At 36.0% G+C, this 16,555-nt stretch overlaps 1 protein-coding gene across 1 annotated transcript in view; it reads left to right on the forward strand.

The window, feature by feature from the left end:
- LOC111509293 (sphingomyelin phosphodiesterase 1-like) overlaps positions 1-10,090 on the forward strand; it is a 40,162-nt gene extending 30,072 nt beyond the window's left edge. Inside the window, exons 9-10 of the mRNA XM_074170243.1 lie at positions 2,639-2,829; positions 9,872-10,090. Coding sequence (XP_074026344.1) covers positions 2,639-2,829; positions 9,872-10,037 — 357 coding nt within the window. The 3' untranslated portion in view covers positions 10,038-10,090. The remainder of the gene's footprint in view (positions 1-2,638; positions 2,830-9,871) is intronic.
- The last annotated feature ends 6,465 nt before the right edge of the window (positions 10,091-16,555 follow it).

Here is a 16,555-nt window from a genome sequence, read left to right on the forward strand (position 1 = left end):
TTAGGCCAGCAGATATCTCAGTTACCTGTAGAACAAAAATTAAAACAAAAATATGTATCATAGGAGAACACAAGCACTTTCATGCAGCATAGCAAAATCCACCCCCTGGTAAACAACCCCCAAGAAACCACCCCTAACTTTTGTTTTTCAAATGGCACGCCCATGTTTGTTTTGGTTCAACTTACAGTCTTTTTCATTTCTCGGTCAATGATGTATCATGGTAGGTAGAATGACATGCAGAATCATAGAAAATAAAAACACAAATGAAATATTAATGTTTAAGGTCATCTGTATTTTGATACATGATACTACAGAAAATGTTCAAAATGTTGGCCAGCACTTGCCACACATGCTTCAAGTCGCCGAATCAGCGCGCGAGTACAGGAAGCCCTAATCATTTCCGGAGTAACGGTATGACAAGCCTCTAAAATTTTTTGGGTTGAATCGTCAATATTCATTGGTTGTGTTTCGAAGGCAACTCGTTTTAGATATCCCCACAGGAAAAAGTCCTGTGGCGTGAGATCTGGAGAACGTGCAGGCCATCGCACAGGTCCACTATTTCCAATCCAACGGTCTCGAAAAGTATCATTGAGGAATGTAGTAACTACATTATGGTTATGTGCAGGAGCACCATCTTGTTGCCACCACATTTGTTGTCGTTTTTCAAGTGGAATATCTTCCAGGAGGGCAGGTAAACAATTTTCCAAGAAATGTAAATATCGGTGGCCCGTCAAAGTGTCTTGGAAAAAATGGGGCCCGATGAGTCGTCCATTATGTAAACCACACCACACGTTCACACCCCACATTGTTTGGAAATTGGTTTCTCTAATCCAGTGAGGGTTGTCCTGTGACCAATAGTGCATGTTATGTCGATTAACAGTACCATTATTATGGAAGCGGGATTCGTCACTCCACAAGATTTGATTGAGGATGTTTGGATTGTCATAGACTAAAACTTGAATGTGAGCAATGAATGCCGTTCGTCTTTCGAAATCGGTAGGTCTGAGTCCTTGGTGTAAATGAATTTTGAAGGGATGATACTTGTACTGTTTGAAAATTCTTTGCACAGATGACTTACTGATCCCAATCTCTACCGCCAATGCACGAACCGAAATATGAGGATGTGCTTCGGCGTAGGCCAACACATTTATGCAATTTTCCTCAGTTCGCACGGGAGTAGGATGTACTTGATCTGTTTTTCCTGGAAATGATCCCGTTCACATGGTATTTTCTACATACGAAAACGTATTACGACCTGGTTGTCGACGATCAGGAAAGCGCTGCCCATACAGCCTCTCCGCAGCATGTTTATTCTTTCGGCATTCACCAAAAATTAAAAGCATATCAACGTGAAGGTAAAAGGCATTTTGATATACAACAACAATATCACGACTGGTGGCAATGTGTCATCCAGATATCACAGGAATGAAAGGAAGCACAAACAGTTCTAACATTTTATCGCCTCTTTTTCTGCGTAGCGTCCACTTTTTCTGGTGTCTACAATGCAGAACAATTCGATCAGTCCAGTTAATAGTACCCACTAACGTATTCAATTTTCTCGAACAATTATGATATATCGTTGGTTGAGAAATAACAAGAGCTGTCAGTTGAACGACAAACAACATGGGGTTGCCATTTGAAAAACAAAAGTTAGGGGTGGTTTCGCAGGGGTTGCTCGCGAGGGGGTGGATTTTGCTCTGCTACATGAAAGTACTGGTGGTCTTCTATGATATACATATTTTTTTTCAATTTTTTTCTGCAGGTGACTGAGATATCTGCTGGCCTAAAAGCTCTGGGACACCCGGTATATCTCTCTCAGATGATGACGACCATATATCAGCCGTGGTACATACAAAATCAAACTTCATCAATTGTTTCACATATTCGGTGTAATGTTTTGCAATTTTTGTGCCGGCACATAATTTTCGGTAAAACACTTAATTGATGTGCACCCTCAATAAGGGTCTTGAATGATTCATTCCCTACAGTTGATACAGATGGCATGGTATTAACTGAAAAATTCGCAAATAAAGGTATCTGCCTCCTATACCGTACCAAACCATGGCCGTAAACGTACCGGCACATGCTAAAAAGTATTTTTTCATACGATTTATATGAACCACCGCCCACTAGACCGTTCCGTCCGGCACGTAGCAAATCATGCACGAGCCATGACAGTATTCGAGTCGAGAATATTTTGCCGGTGCTGATACGCAACCTGCATGGTACGTGACGTTGCTACACCGTAGATTTCCGGCAGCGAAACGGTGTATAAATGAATTTGTGAAAGTAAAATAAGATTTTTTATTTTTCAATATAGACCATTTATAAAAAAAACTATGAACAAAATTTTTCTACAAATTAGAAATTCTTGAGCAGTGTAAGTTGGGCTCACATGGATAATTCCGTCCGGCGGACGAGACTTCATCGAATGACATCAGCTGCCAGTCGTTCAACGATAAAATTCAATAATCTATTTCTCAGTACAATTTTCAAAATTTTTTCACTGATTCCTCTGTATTGTTTCATAGTTCAAGTTCAATTAGGTCAATCTGGCATAAACAACGTCGAAGGACTTTTCCATTGATGTGATTCTTTCATCCTATGTAACCGTTTTATGTAGATATTTTTTTTACAGGATGTAGTGGATATCGATGAATGGACTTTCAATGTTACCTTAGCTAATCAGTATCCAGACAAGGAACCGGAGTGGTATAAAATATACTCCTTCAAGGATGCATGGGGCGTTGAGAGTTTAGATGCGGTAGAAATTGATCGTTTGGTCCAAAATATGACGAAAAAACATGAACTCATTGACCAATATTACAAGTAAGTAGATCATATTTGGAAATGTCTATTCAACAACAAAGGTAATCATTGACTTTAAAGACACGGGACGAAATGGTCAGTGTATACAAGAAACATCAACCGATTAATCATATTTATTTATTTATGTACACGGGCAAGCCCAATTCAGATATAAGTAGAACAGTTATATAGTACTTGATACAATACAGAGGCTTGAAAGTAAATTATAAGAATAATACAATTTCAAAGTGAGATAACAAGTAGAATATTTAAGAAAAATTGAAATGTATAAATTGATGGAAGCCGATACTACGTGGTAGGAGATCACGATGAAAAGAGAAATGAAAATTTCTATGTTTTTTACCACTTTTAGTTGTAACTAACGTTACTGCAGTTTCGTCATATATAGACATTCTCAAACTAATACAATAAACTAACAATGATTCATTATTCGCCAATATATATCATTCAGGTACTTGATTGAGTACCTACCTGAATTTACAGTTTACAATGCGGAAGTGTCAATTTAAAAACCGGAGAGTAAATTAAATCGATTTGATCATTCAACAGGTTGCACCCGCAATGTTTATGCTTGTAAATTTCCAAGGATTCTAAATAATTGAGTTTGCAACCCTTCCTTGCATAGTGCAGAAGTTCCGTATCGTTTAGATTCTGTTGAAACAGTGCGAAATGATCTGATTGCTTTCAAGACTTATTTTTCATCAACTTGGAAAGGAGTACAGTTTGTGTCAGGTATAGATTCTTGACAGACGTCAACGGGATGTGTAGCTTGAAGTTCAGTATCATCAAAATCTGCAAAACTGTCCGATGAAGTCAAAATACTAATTGCCGAAGCGAGATCGCCGTCCGAAACTTTATTTACCACAGATTTTGGGAAATTTGTTTTCTTTTTGATCGACTTTCGAATTTGTGATTGGAACTTTCTGGACAGGTATTGGAAATGTTCTTCTTCATGAGTAAAGTGAGAGACTTACGATTTTCTTTATGTGGTGGAAGACAAAAGCATATGTATGCAAAACAAAGCAAATATTTCCAGTTATCTAACGAATTGCTCTGGATGCATTCATCAATAGCTTTGAGCAAAGCTATTGCGGCACACATTCTTGCTCCTTTGGGAATCCTCTTCAATATGTGAGAATGGAGTTTGTATATAGAAAGTCTATCATTGATAGCTTTAATAGAACTTGCACCAGATTTGGATTCAACATCCGGACTCATTGCACAGGTTTGGATGGAAGGGAAAAATGTTGATTCAGATTTATGAATTTTTGAAAAGTAGATTCTCAAACCTTTTGTAGTTTTGAATTACTTATTGCAAGATTGACAAAACGTATATTTTATACTTGCATGGTGTTCAGTTGTAGAAGATAGTTCCTCTGTGGAGGGTTCTTTCGTTTGGTATGATTTCTTGATCTGCACATCATGACTGCTAGATAAAGAATACTTTTTATCCCTGAGAATTGTATCCTGAAAATTTTTCATCCTTAGAGTTTTAGGTGTACTACATATTATGGAGGTGTTTCCTTATTTGACAGTGACCAGTTAGAAATCCTACTGTTAGGCGTAGATTTTTCCTGGTCATTGCCAAATATTTCTTCGGCGATCACCCAAGGTGATCCTGGCAAGATTACATTCTTTGGTTTCGTCCCATCTCTTTAAGGATTAAGCATGGGTGTAACACTTGACTAGTTCCGCAATTGTCGAAGTCATCAGGCCATAGGTGCCACTGGGTCCCAAAATTCTTAGTCCAGCCGCTTGCTTGGCTAAAAAGTCGGCAATGCGATTACCTTTACTCCTGTCGTGCCCTTTAACCCACCTCAGGATAATGTTATTATCTACCGAGGCTTTGGCTGAATCTTGGTGACACTTTAGTACTAGCCCTGAGGTTATACGTTGATTGGCTAATAGGGCTTGTCTGCTGTCACTGCAGATTGTTATGTTTTTTCCAGAAATTCTTTTCTTGGTTAATTCATTTGTGGCTATTGAGATACCAGCTAGTTCTGTTTGGACCACGCTGGTATTTCTTCCCATTCCCCACATAATTCTTAGGCTTAGTGATCTGGAATACACTCCACACCCTGAACCTTCTTTGGTTTTTGAGCCGTCTGTGTAAATCCGTATTGCATTTATATCATCTGACTATGTTCTGCTTTATTTGTATTTTGTAGGGTTTATTTAACACAAACCTGGGTTCAATTGCATCGCTTGTTGCCTGCACCAGAAGTTGCGCAGTAAGCGCTTCCCGCCACAGGCCCAGCCTCAATTGACCCATTCCTACTTCGAGGTTTACACCAGCCGTGCGCAATCGTACCATCGCCATCAAGGCAACCTCCTTAACGTACAGATCAAGAGGGGTCAGGCCCGTGATTAATTCCATTGCTGCGGTTGGTGTTGTTCTCATGGCTCCTGTGATGTTTAAACAAGCCATTCGCTGTATTTGGTATAATTTTTGTATGACCGTTGCTTGTAGAACTTTTGGTTCCCATGCAATGGCTTCATACGTTAACATAGGTCTTATTATTGCAGTGTAGATCCAGGTGACCACACGGGGTGAAAGACCCTTTGCGCATCCCACTGTCCTCCGACATTGCTCATAAGCAACGTATGCTCTTTTTGCTCTACTCTGTAGATGAGAGTTCCATGTTAGCTTCCTGTCGAGGATAGTACCAAGGTATTTTACCTCTTCAGAGAAGTTTAGTTTGCTTTTGAAGATTTCGGGAGGTTTTAAGCCCGTTAAACTTCTTTTCCTGGTGAAAAATACCATCTAAGTCTTCTTGGGATTGATCGACTGTGAGTGTTCCTTACACCATGTTCCTATCAATTTGAGCCCATCCTGCGCTCTATCGCACAGTGTGTTCACAAATTTGCCGGTCTGCAAGATAACTATGTCATCTGCGTATGCAATTGTGTAGAATCCCTTTTTGTTAAGGTGATTAATCAGGGTGTCCAGAACTATGTTCCAGAGAAGGGGTGATAAGACGCCTCCCTGTGGACATCCCCTCATGACCAGTCCTTTCACTGTGATGTCTTCTACATTAATACTTATTGCTTACTAGACAGCATCTTGAGTATCCATTCTCCTACTACCAGGGGTACATTCCTGGAGTGTAGTTGCTGGGTAATTGTTGGAAAGGTTGTTTTATCAAACGCTCCCTCGATATCTATGAATATACCCAGGGTGGATTCTTTATTGTCCAATGATCTCTCGATTCTGCCAACCACATGGTGAAGGGCAGAATCAGTAGACCTTCCCGGAGTATATGCATGCAACTATTACTTCATCTCTTATGTACCGCTCACAAAACCTCTCCATGGTTTTTAAGAAATACGATGTGAGACTAATTGGTCGGAATGCTTTTGGTAGGGTGTAATCCATCCTACCTGTTTTGGGTATAAATACTACTCTTACTTCCCTCCACTTACTGAGAATATACCTCAGAGCTAGAGGCTCTGAATATTCCAACCAGGTGCGGCATAAGAGTGTCCAGTCCCCACTGAAGTAGGGCTGGTTTTATACCGTTAGGTCCTGATGACTTGAAGGGGGAAAAGCCCGACATAGCCCATTTTATTTTGTCCTCATCAATTACTGCACTAGCAGATAGCCAGTCGTATTGTAAGGGTGTTGTTGGTACATCCGTCCAGTTCGTCGTTCCAGGAAAGACAGAACCTGGGAAGTGAGTTTCCATAAGAATCTCAGCACTCTCCTGGAGGTTGGCAACTACATATACAGTGTGACCCATTTAAAATGGAACCACCCCTGTAGAATGTGCATTTTTCAATCAATCTCAATTTTTTTTATTGAAATATTAAGCATGAAAAACTGTATCTTGACACTAACTTTCACAATTTTAGTTTCATTTCCAAGGCACTCTATGGTTTTTTTTGTTTGTCAAAAACGGCAAAAGTTTATTAGGCAATTTTTGTTTTCAAATTTGACTACACCACTGGATTCGTAGTCGTTATAAATCAAAACTGTCAAATTTTCATTAAAAAATATTTGTTAACAACGAAGTTACAACAACTTCAATTTTGGAAACAAAGTATTTGTTTGTAATTTTTATTCAGATTATAGACATATTTGAGATCTGACAACACTGTCATCACCAAGTAGAACACCAGTGAATTTGTACAGTGAAAATCCGAAGTCAACAGCTCAATGCGTTCTACAGTTATAACTCCTGAAAATATGGTAATGTGAGAGATTTGTGGTGCAAGCGTTTTGTAATAAAAATCTGACTACGCCACTGGATTTGTGGATAATATTCCCTTAAAATCATTCATTTGAGTGTAGGTTACGAGAAGTGTATTCTAGAATAACAGAAAATTAAAAATTCATTTTCAAGTTATGCAGTACTTAGTACATTCTTCCGCATAGCCGCTAAAATCAAATTGATTTAAAGCATGGAAATCATTTATTCAATAATAAAACAGAGAGCAGGACAAAAATTGTTCCCTGTAAATTCTTCATAACTCAGCTAAAACAATCTTTTAGAGGAGATATCAATAATTTGAGGAAGCTGAACTCATTATGCAAAGGTTTTATAATAAATCAACAGTAGGCTGTGATTTTGACAGTAAATCATAAATAAAATAATAGTTGTTAGTTACGTGCATTTAATAATGGCTTTGCAATTATCATTAGAAGAAAGAATTGAAATTGTGAGAATTTCTGGGGACAATTATCATAGTGAAAGAGAAGCAGCTAGGATATTTAATCACAGACATCCAAATCGACTTCCCATTGACAGAAGCACCGTCAGTAAAATTAACAAAACATTTAAAGAAACCGGTGCAGTCAGCAAACATAATTTAAAAAATAATCACCGAAGAAGAAATTTAAACGAAGGTGCTGTTTTAGATTATTTTAGAAACCACCCAAACAGCAGTTTACGAGTCGCCAGTTTGGATTTAAACTTACCGAGAGAGACTATTCGACGATGTCTTAAACAAAACAAAATGAGAGCATTTAAACCTAAATTTCTTCACTCTTTAAAGGCAGGTGATGAAGTGAAACGTATGGAATTTTGTTTGTGGGCACAAGGCGAGTACCTGAATACAAGAAATTTTTTAAACTGCATAATGTTTAGTGATGAAGCTTCTTTCAGCACCAATGGGGTAGTTTCATCGCAAAATGCTCGGTATTGGGCTACGGAAAATCCGCACTGGATCATAAATTGTAAAAGTCAATATTCCGAAAAAGTTAACGTTTGGTGTGGTATAGTACAAAATAGAATAATAGGTCCATATTTTTTTGATGGAAACATAAACGGGCAAAATTTTTTGGAATTTATAAATAACCAATTATCGGACGAAATAGATGAAATGCCTCTTGCGGAACAAGTAAATTTATATTTTCAGCTCGACGGCTGTTCCGTGCACAATTCGAGGATTGTTAAAGAGTGGCTAAATAACCAGTTTCCAAATCATTGGATAGGACGAGGTAGTGACTTAATTGAATGGCCACCTAGATCGCCTGATCTAACAATATTAGACTTTTTTCTGTGGGGTATTCTGACACAAAAAGTATACAGAACAAGACCAACGAATCGAGCTGAACTCATGCAAAGGATACGACAAGCTTGTGCCGAAATTACAGTTCAACAAATAAGAAATAGTGTAAACAATATTCGGAAGAGATACGATAAATGTATTGAACTTAATGGAGGTTTGGTAGAAGCCACAAAAATTTGAATGTTTAGTTTTAAATCAATGTTTATTTTAGTATCAGTTTTTTCTTAATGGCAATTAATTGTTGAATAAATACTTTGAAACTTGTTTGTATACATTTTGTTTTCATCAGCTATAGAAGAAGGTAGAATAAGTTCAGAATCTCATAAAATGTGATTTTCCAGGTGCGCTGTTACAAAAGTACTATTATTTATTATTGGGAAACTTCCAAAAAGCTTACAAGTATGACCATTAATACTTCAAGATTCTATCAAGATTTGGTAAAAGCGCAATTGGGAGATCCCATGACATGAGATTCTGAACTTGGTCTACTACTGCGTAACTTGAAAATGAACTTTTAATTTTCTGTTATTCAATTATTCAATTTTTATTTTAATTTTCACTTCTCGTAACCTACACTCAAATGAATGATTTTAAGGGAATATTATCCACAAATCCAGTGGCGTAGTCAGATTTTTATTACAAAACGCTTGCACCACAAATCTCTCACATTACCATATTTTCAGGAGTTATAACTGTAGAACGCATTGAGCTGTTGACTTCGGATTTTCACTGTACAAATTCACTGGTGTTCTACTTGGTGATGACAGTGTTGTCAGATCTCAAATATGTCTATAATCTGAATAAAAATTACAAACAAATACTTTGTTTCCAAAATTGAAGTTGTTGTAACTTCGTTGTTAACAAATATTTTTTAATGAAAATTTGACAGTTTTGATTTATAACGACTACGAATCCAGTGGTGTAGTCAAATTTGAAAACAAAAATTGCCTAATAAACTTTTGCCGTTTTTGACAAACAAAAAAAACCATAGAGTGCCTTGGAAATGAAACTAAAATTGTGAAAGTTAGTGTCAAGATACAGTTTTCCATGCTTAATATTTCAATAAAAAAAAATTGAGATTGATTGAAAAATGCACATTCTACAGGGGTGGTTCCATTTTAAATGGGTCACACTGTATATAATATAAATATAAAGAAAGACATAATAAATATATATATATATATATATATATATATATATATATATATATATATATATTGTCGGTTAATTGGTCAAACCACCAACACTGACATAAAAACTTGGCAAGTTGACTTGGGTGTCACACCAATAGGTGGTTCCACTTATGTTTCGCTTGCGTTCACGCAGCTATTTTTATCAAGTACTTTCTTGATTTTTTTCATTTTGTCTTCAATCGAGGACCGCCTGCCCGGTACTGACGATGCCCAAAAAGAAGAAAATTAGTTGCATCATCCAAAAAAATAATATATACATTACAGAACAGTTAATAATTGAATTACTTCCGAAGAATAAAAATTTCGTTTCAATATTGATTTCCTCACCCTTTTTTCAGTTTCAGATTCAAAAATAGTGATGCAGCGATCAAAAACGGTTTGGATGATAATCTCAGAAAAGCTTTGTTGTGTATAATGGTAACCACAGATGGAGACAAGCAAATGTGTGAGAAAGTTTCCAAGATGTTCGACGACACTAAGAGTAATCAAGTTTCTGTGAATTGAATTACTATTGAAAGAAAACAATATTCAGTAATATAATTGAGACATTCTATAAATAGTTCAATTACTTGATTTTCCCGATAACCAGAATTGAGAAATGAATGACTGAATTAGGTTAAAAGCCCAATACTAAATCAAACTTGAAGAGCACCACTGATACAATTGTTACAACCAAAGATTCCACATAGAGCACGTTGATACACGATATGGTACTTTTTTGAGGCAGGGCATTTTTTACGTCGTACAAAGTCTCGATGTACTGTCGCTAGTGACCACCACTAAAATTCGAAAATGACGTATTGGAATGTGTGCAGGGTACAATATATTCATTATGGAGGGTAATTTGTATTCATGTCTGATATTTCAAAGAACTGTTTCTCTGGTATTTTCAATTCATTTTATGGATTTCTCAGGTTTACATTTGCTATTACTAAGCCATTTTTCAAATGACATCGATATTCTGTCTTATATTGACAATTGAAGTTTCCTCGACATGAAAAATTCAAATCTGATTTCAGTTTCGCAGTTTTTAATGAAGGGCCTGCATGTTTTCTCTCCTTTTGAAAACAAAATTTTTGCGTAAGTTCAATTGAAGCCATCACCATAATTGAAAACCAGAAAATTCAGAAACATACAAATGAATGAATAATTTGAATTCATGTAGGAATAAAAAATCCAGGCTTGGATCCAGGGGCTGCTTTTGTTCAACTTGTTATTGTTGTCTACATCAAGAATCGCCCAATTCAAGAAATAAATAATTTCTTGTCATTCCCTGTAATAGCAATAATAATTCATTTAAAAGGTTTTACACAACATAATAATAATTGTTGAATGAAGAAAAATGACGATAAGTGAAAAAGCACTTAGGTACTTCGTATAACAGAAACAATACAATTTCAAGAATTCATTAAAACACAGATATAATATATAGTTATAAAGTTAAACCTATAGTATTGATGATAGTTAAAACATTATTGGAACACAATGAATAAATAAAATATATAATATAAATAAAACGATGTAGTGTGTGGTTTCCTAAATGAAATGATAGTACCTAATCATTTACATTGAATTGAAGTATTTTTTTCTGTCAACAAAATCGGAAACTACTATCCTAGGTTAAGAAAAAATTAATAGTCCTAATTTTTTTTAACAACTGAATAATTCGAAAAGTACCAATCTCCTCAGGAATAGTGTTATATAGTTTCGGAGCCAGGTAAGTATAAGAGTGTTGGAAAATTGATTTTTGTGTCTGGGAAAAAACATGATCATTTTTTCTCTGGCTGTTGTGCAAGTGAGTCGGTAGAGCGAAATATCTGGTAGTGGATGATAATATTATAATAAACAAGCTGGCGAATATCAAAAACGTTTGCTTCGTTGAACAGAATTTCAGTTGAATAATAAGGCGGTTTGGACAATATTAATTTCAGGAGCACCTCAAAAGGGCGAAGGTGCGTATGGTAGGTTACTCTCCAACAAGCAATTCCGTAGCTCTAGTGACTCGCTACAAGTGGTACAAAATTTTAAGGTTAGAGTTCGTTAATATTTTTACCAAAAATTTAAATTTAAAAAGTATGCCACGCAATTTATTACAAATATACTGAATATGAGCATCCCATTCAAGATGTGAATCTATTATTACTCCTGAGTATTTCGCTTTAGCTTCGGGAAGTGTTACATATTGATCAATTTTCAGTTGTAAAAAATAAGGTTTGCTGGAATTATTGCAACTGAAAGGTTTATAGTGACTTTTTTCCAGATTCACTGTCAATAATCGATGTTCGAGCCAATTTTCAATCAAAACCAGATACGATTTAACTACATGTTCCAGTTGCTCCCAGTTATTTGCCTTGTGAAAAATGGCCTGAATCATCTACTTACCGCTAGTAATGATAGAATATAGTCCATTACCATATATGTTGAATGAAATTGGCCTTGTGGGACTCCTATAACAGTTTCTTGTGTATTAATCAAAATTTCATCAATTTTCACACACTGAAGTCTATTGGCGTGATAGCTCTTGAACAAGTTTAGAGCATCATCTCTTATACCAATATCTTCTAGTGTTTTCAGTAAAAGGTTGTAGTTCAACTGTGTCAAATGCTTTCCACAAGTCAATGAAAACGCTTAGGCATTGTTTATTCTCAACCCAAATTGACGGTCAGACGGTCAAATTGACGGTCAGATATTATATTATATTTTGAGATATACGATGTTAGCCTTTTTTATCTTTTCGAATACTTTGTTCAGATGTGTAGTGAGTGCTAAGGGTCGGTAGTTGATAATGTTTGTCTCATCTGGATTAATCTTCCTCTTGAAGATGATCACTTGGTGATCGAAACACGTGTCGAGGTGTTAAAAATAACGATTTGGTGTTGGGAAAGAAACTCAAGTAATATTGATCTCCTTATGTTTTTTTTTTAAAGCTGTTGGCTAAAAATCATTTTCCATACATTTGTTAAAAATGAATGTCAAAGGTTCCTCTATATATGATCATATTTAGTTTCTGATTGAACGTAAGTATTGATCTATTTCAATGACAATAACGACATAAAGTACCCAATTCCTAATTTCGAATACTGGCATAAATAGATTTTGTTTTCATAGCACTATGTAGAAAAATAAAGGCAAACGATTTGATAGCTGAAGTACCATTTGTACATTTCCGTTTGGAATTTTGGTATAGCAAACAAGCCTCTTCTTGGAATAATGAGTATGAAAGTTTATTTGTAAACATAATTTTATGGAAGAGACCGACTCTGTGATATATTCTTTTATTGTATGAAGGCTGTTCCAAAGAGATATACATATATTTTGAAATAGAAACCCGAAACATTCATCTCTCCCAGTGACCTACACCGTAAGTTTAATTGCACACACACCGATTTTGGACGGCCGATTTTATACCGGTTGTCCAAATTCCAATAGTGAACCACATGCGGGAACGGGACCAAGCACACACGTCGATCAGTGATCGACGTCGATCATCGGTCGGTCGGGTCGGGAATGTTTATTCCCATTTTTTTGCGTGATCACAGCGTTTCTTCCACTCTTCAGCACTAAATGTGTCAAAAAAAGTTGCACATAAATGTTGGAAATTCCTAACATGAAAAGATTTTTTTTTGTCCAACGTATTGCTTCAGAGATACACATACTATTTCGATGGGATTCAAATCTGGGTGGTAGAGAGGTAATCGTAAGATACTATGGCCATGTTGAGTTAAAATTTCATCTATCTCAAACGTTTTGAATTTATGCTTATGGAATTTAATCAGGGTTTAATATATTTGTGTCAAAATAAATATTTTTATATCTCAATCATTCTATCATATATTGTTTTCTGCTGTTAGAAGTCGGTGCTTTATTTTCCTGAACATTGTGATGAAGCGCATTGTTAATAACCACGATTGAATTTGGAGATAGGTGAGGATATAAATTTTCAACCAACCATTTTTTATAATTGGTAAAATTCATGTCGTGATGGTAGTCTACGGTATTTGAATTTGATTCAAAAATCAGTTGAGCAGTGGGAATGAAGCTCTTTTCGCTACCAGCATGAACAACAATTATTCGTTGTTCTTTTGAAATGGGCCTAGCTAGTCTTACATTGGAATTGTATGTGAAGCAGGAATGTATGTTTCATCCATATATATACAATCATTTTGTTTTATTGTCTGTACGATTTGATGACACGTAAAAAAGCTATTCTTAATTGATGAATACCATGTCTCTCCAATAATATTTTTCTATTTGTTTTCCTCCAGCGGAATACCATCGATTTTACTACTTTACGAAGAAAATCTCCTTCTGTGTATCCATTTTCTTTAAATTTCCTTAAAATATTCGGCATTGTAGGCACAATTTTGTCAGTGGTATAACTATTTATGATAATCATACGTAACAAACTTTTATCTGCGTTGTCTAAATCTGTTTTATGTTTTTCCTATTTTTCGTTTTAGTTGGCGATTCAAAAGAAGAATTGCACCAAGTTCTATTTCCCTTTGTTCTGTAACAATTCTTCGAATAATTCTTTCTGAAACACCTGTTGCAGCAAGCACTCTTTCGTACATATTATCTAATTGAATGTTGAGTACCCCCGACGTCTTTTCTTTCTCCAGATATTTGAATATATCAAAAACAACTTCACGAGTTGAAAATTTGCAATTTACTTTGAAACTTCATCACTAACTGAATACGAACCTGAATTTGAATGTTCACGCCTCGAATAATCTAACAGACTGATAACAGATTGTTACGCACTACTCAAATAATATTAGGTACCCTTATTCTTCTATCCAATAGCTGAGGTGCGTGAATTCGTACCCATTCTCAAATGTCGGTTGGGGTGAGTCCACGAGTATAATTTTATTTGATTTTCCTGAGTTGATTTAAATGGGCGCCACTAGTTCCTATTCGAGTTCTCACTTCAGTGCCCTTCCATATTCTTGTAAGTCAAGTAAATAAGATTTTATTTCAAATCTTATTGCACAATAGAGAAAAAGGTACAATTTCGAAACACCAACACATACGCACGACCAGAAAAGACCTTGTTTATCAAAACCCAGATCGGACCAATGTAGTTTTTGAAGTTACCCAAACCGTAATAAGATTTCTACACATTTACTGCACATCTTGAGGGAGGGGCTTCTCACCGGCCATGTCTAGCCGGCAGCTGTATTTTGGATCTGCATGAATAACGTCATTTTGAATCTCTTGTTTTTTTTTCAGTTGGAAAACTGTGAAGTTTGTATGAAATCTACAAAATTTAATTTTTCATGTGGAAAACATCGTGAGAGTGTGCGTGATTTTTCAATGCCTATTACTGATTCAGCATTGTCCTGCTGCTGGATGAACTGCAAACATCTGCGAGACTAACCTCTATATATGGAGACACCGGTTTATATCCTTTGGAGGAATATTGTAAAGCGACTCCTTAGAGGACCGTCATAAAACGGATCAACTGTTCGAAAATAGAGCTTGGGGATGCATTAAATCGTAAGACGCTAGATTTGGTGAAAAAACTGCAGCATAGCTTGTAACTACAACATTGAAAGCGAAACGTAAGCTTGGCATAGGATTGTCCTTTTGACGTAATATGCTTTAAAAGATTACTAAAAATTGGAAGCCACTTTCTACTTTAAAAAATCTACTGCTTCGGCTACGCAAGCCGCTAAAATGACATCGAATCAAGCTGGAGGACGTAAAAACATCCGGATACTTAGGATAATCCCATTCGAAGTAAAATCTGGAGAAATTCAATCACTCATACCCATATTCGCTGCCCTTTCAGCTTTGGGTTCGTTGGCAGATGGAGCAGGCGCTATCGCAAAAATCATAATAGATGCTAAAAAGAATCTCGAAGATCAACGTCACAATGAAGCTATGGAACATTTGGGTTCCGTTTTGTACCTACGCAAAACACTTCGAGGATTTGGTCTGTTCCTAAAGGAACAACATCAACGCAAAGGACGAGGTCTCTACTTGAAAAAGCAACATAAACTCTTACTGAAGCTATCCCATAGAGCAATATATAATTCGGAAACTCAAAAATGTGTCCGTCAACTGAAAATTTTGCATTTTTGTGGAGTCTTTATCCGTGACACGTTGCCAACTTATAGTGTTTAGCTGCGAGAATGTTCTGTATTGAACTTGGATTCTCAATTGAATGTAGGCACTCATTGGGTAGCTTACATTAAAAACGGTAATGCTGTACAATATTTTGATATATTCGGTAATCTCAAATCTCGAAAGGAATTGGTACGGTATTTTGAAAAGGGTATAACGATTACATATAACAATGATCAGTTTTAAAATTTTGACCAGAGTAATTGCGGACATCTGTGCCTACAGTTTCTACTTACTAATGCCTGAAGACATGTTTGGAGATAAATTTTTCCGGGATTTAACCGATTCTGAATCGAAAACATTATCGATTAAATATTTGATTGAGAATGCTGAACTTTGGGAATTATTGGATGTTCAGCATAGATTACTAAAGGACTACCAACATCGATTCGCTTTGGAGATTCGTTTACCATGTTTCATTCATTACCGTCATGAGGTGCCGCCACATCAGCTGCGTCATTGCTACAAAAAGTAATATTATATGGTCCTGTTAGTTCACAAATAGAATGTTATTATTGTAGAAATAAATGATTTTCATTCAAAATGTCGTTGTTGTTTCAATCATTATTTAAGGAGATATCATATTGACATCATATCAGTCATGTCTATGATATTGACGCTAACAAGTCGTTCTTCGACGCTCTCCATAGATTTCAATTCACTCATTCGATTAGATTCTGATTCTGAATATACTTTAGCTTTGCTCAGTTTCCATTCGTACAACTGTATACCCAACATTGAAGAAGGTGTGAAATGTTACGACAATGGATCTTACGAAATTGGGGATATTGAAGAACCAATATCTCACCTAAAACATTCAAGGAAAACCCTGAGGATTTTTTCTATTTCAAATAGAATGATAATACGCTGAAAAATGAAATATTCTGTCTGATACA

This window comes from Leptinotarsa decemlineata, unplaced genomic scaffold, assembly GCF_025532065.1.
Source record: "Leptinotarsa decemlineata unplaced genomic scaffold, Ldec_3_MD MMD2_P_RNA_scaffold_7, whole genome shotgun sequence".
Classification (NCBI taxonomy): Eukaryota; Metazoa; Arthropoda; class Insecta; order Coleoptera; family Chrysomelidae; genus Leptinotarsa; species Leptinotarsa decemlineata.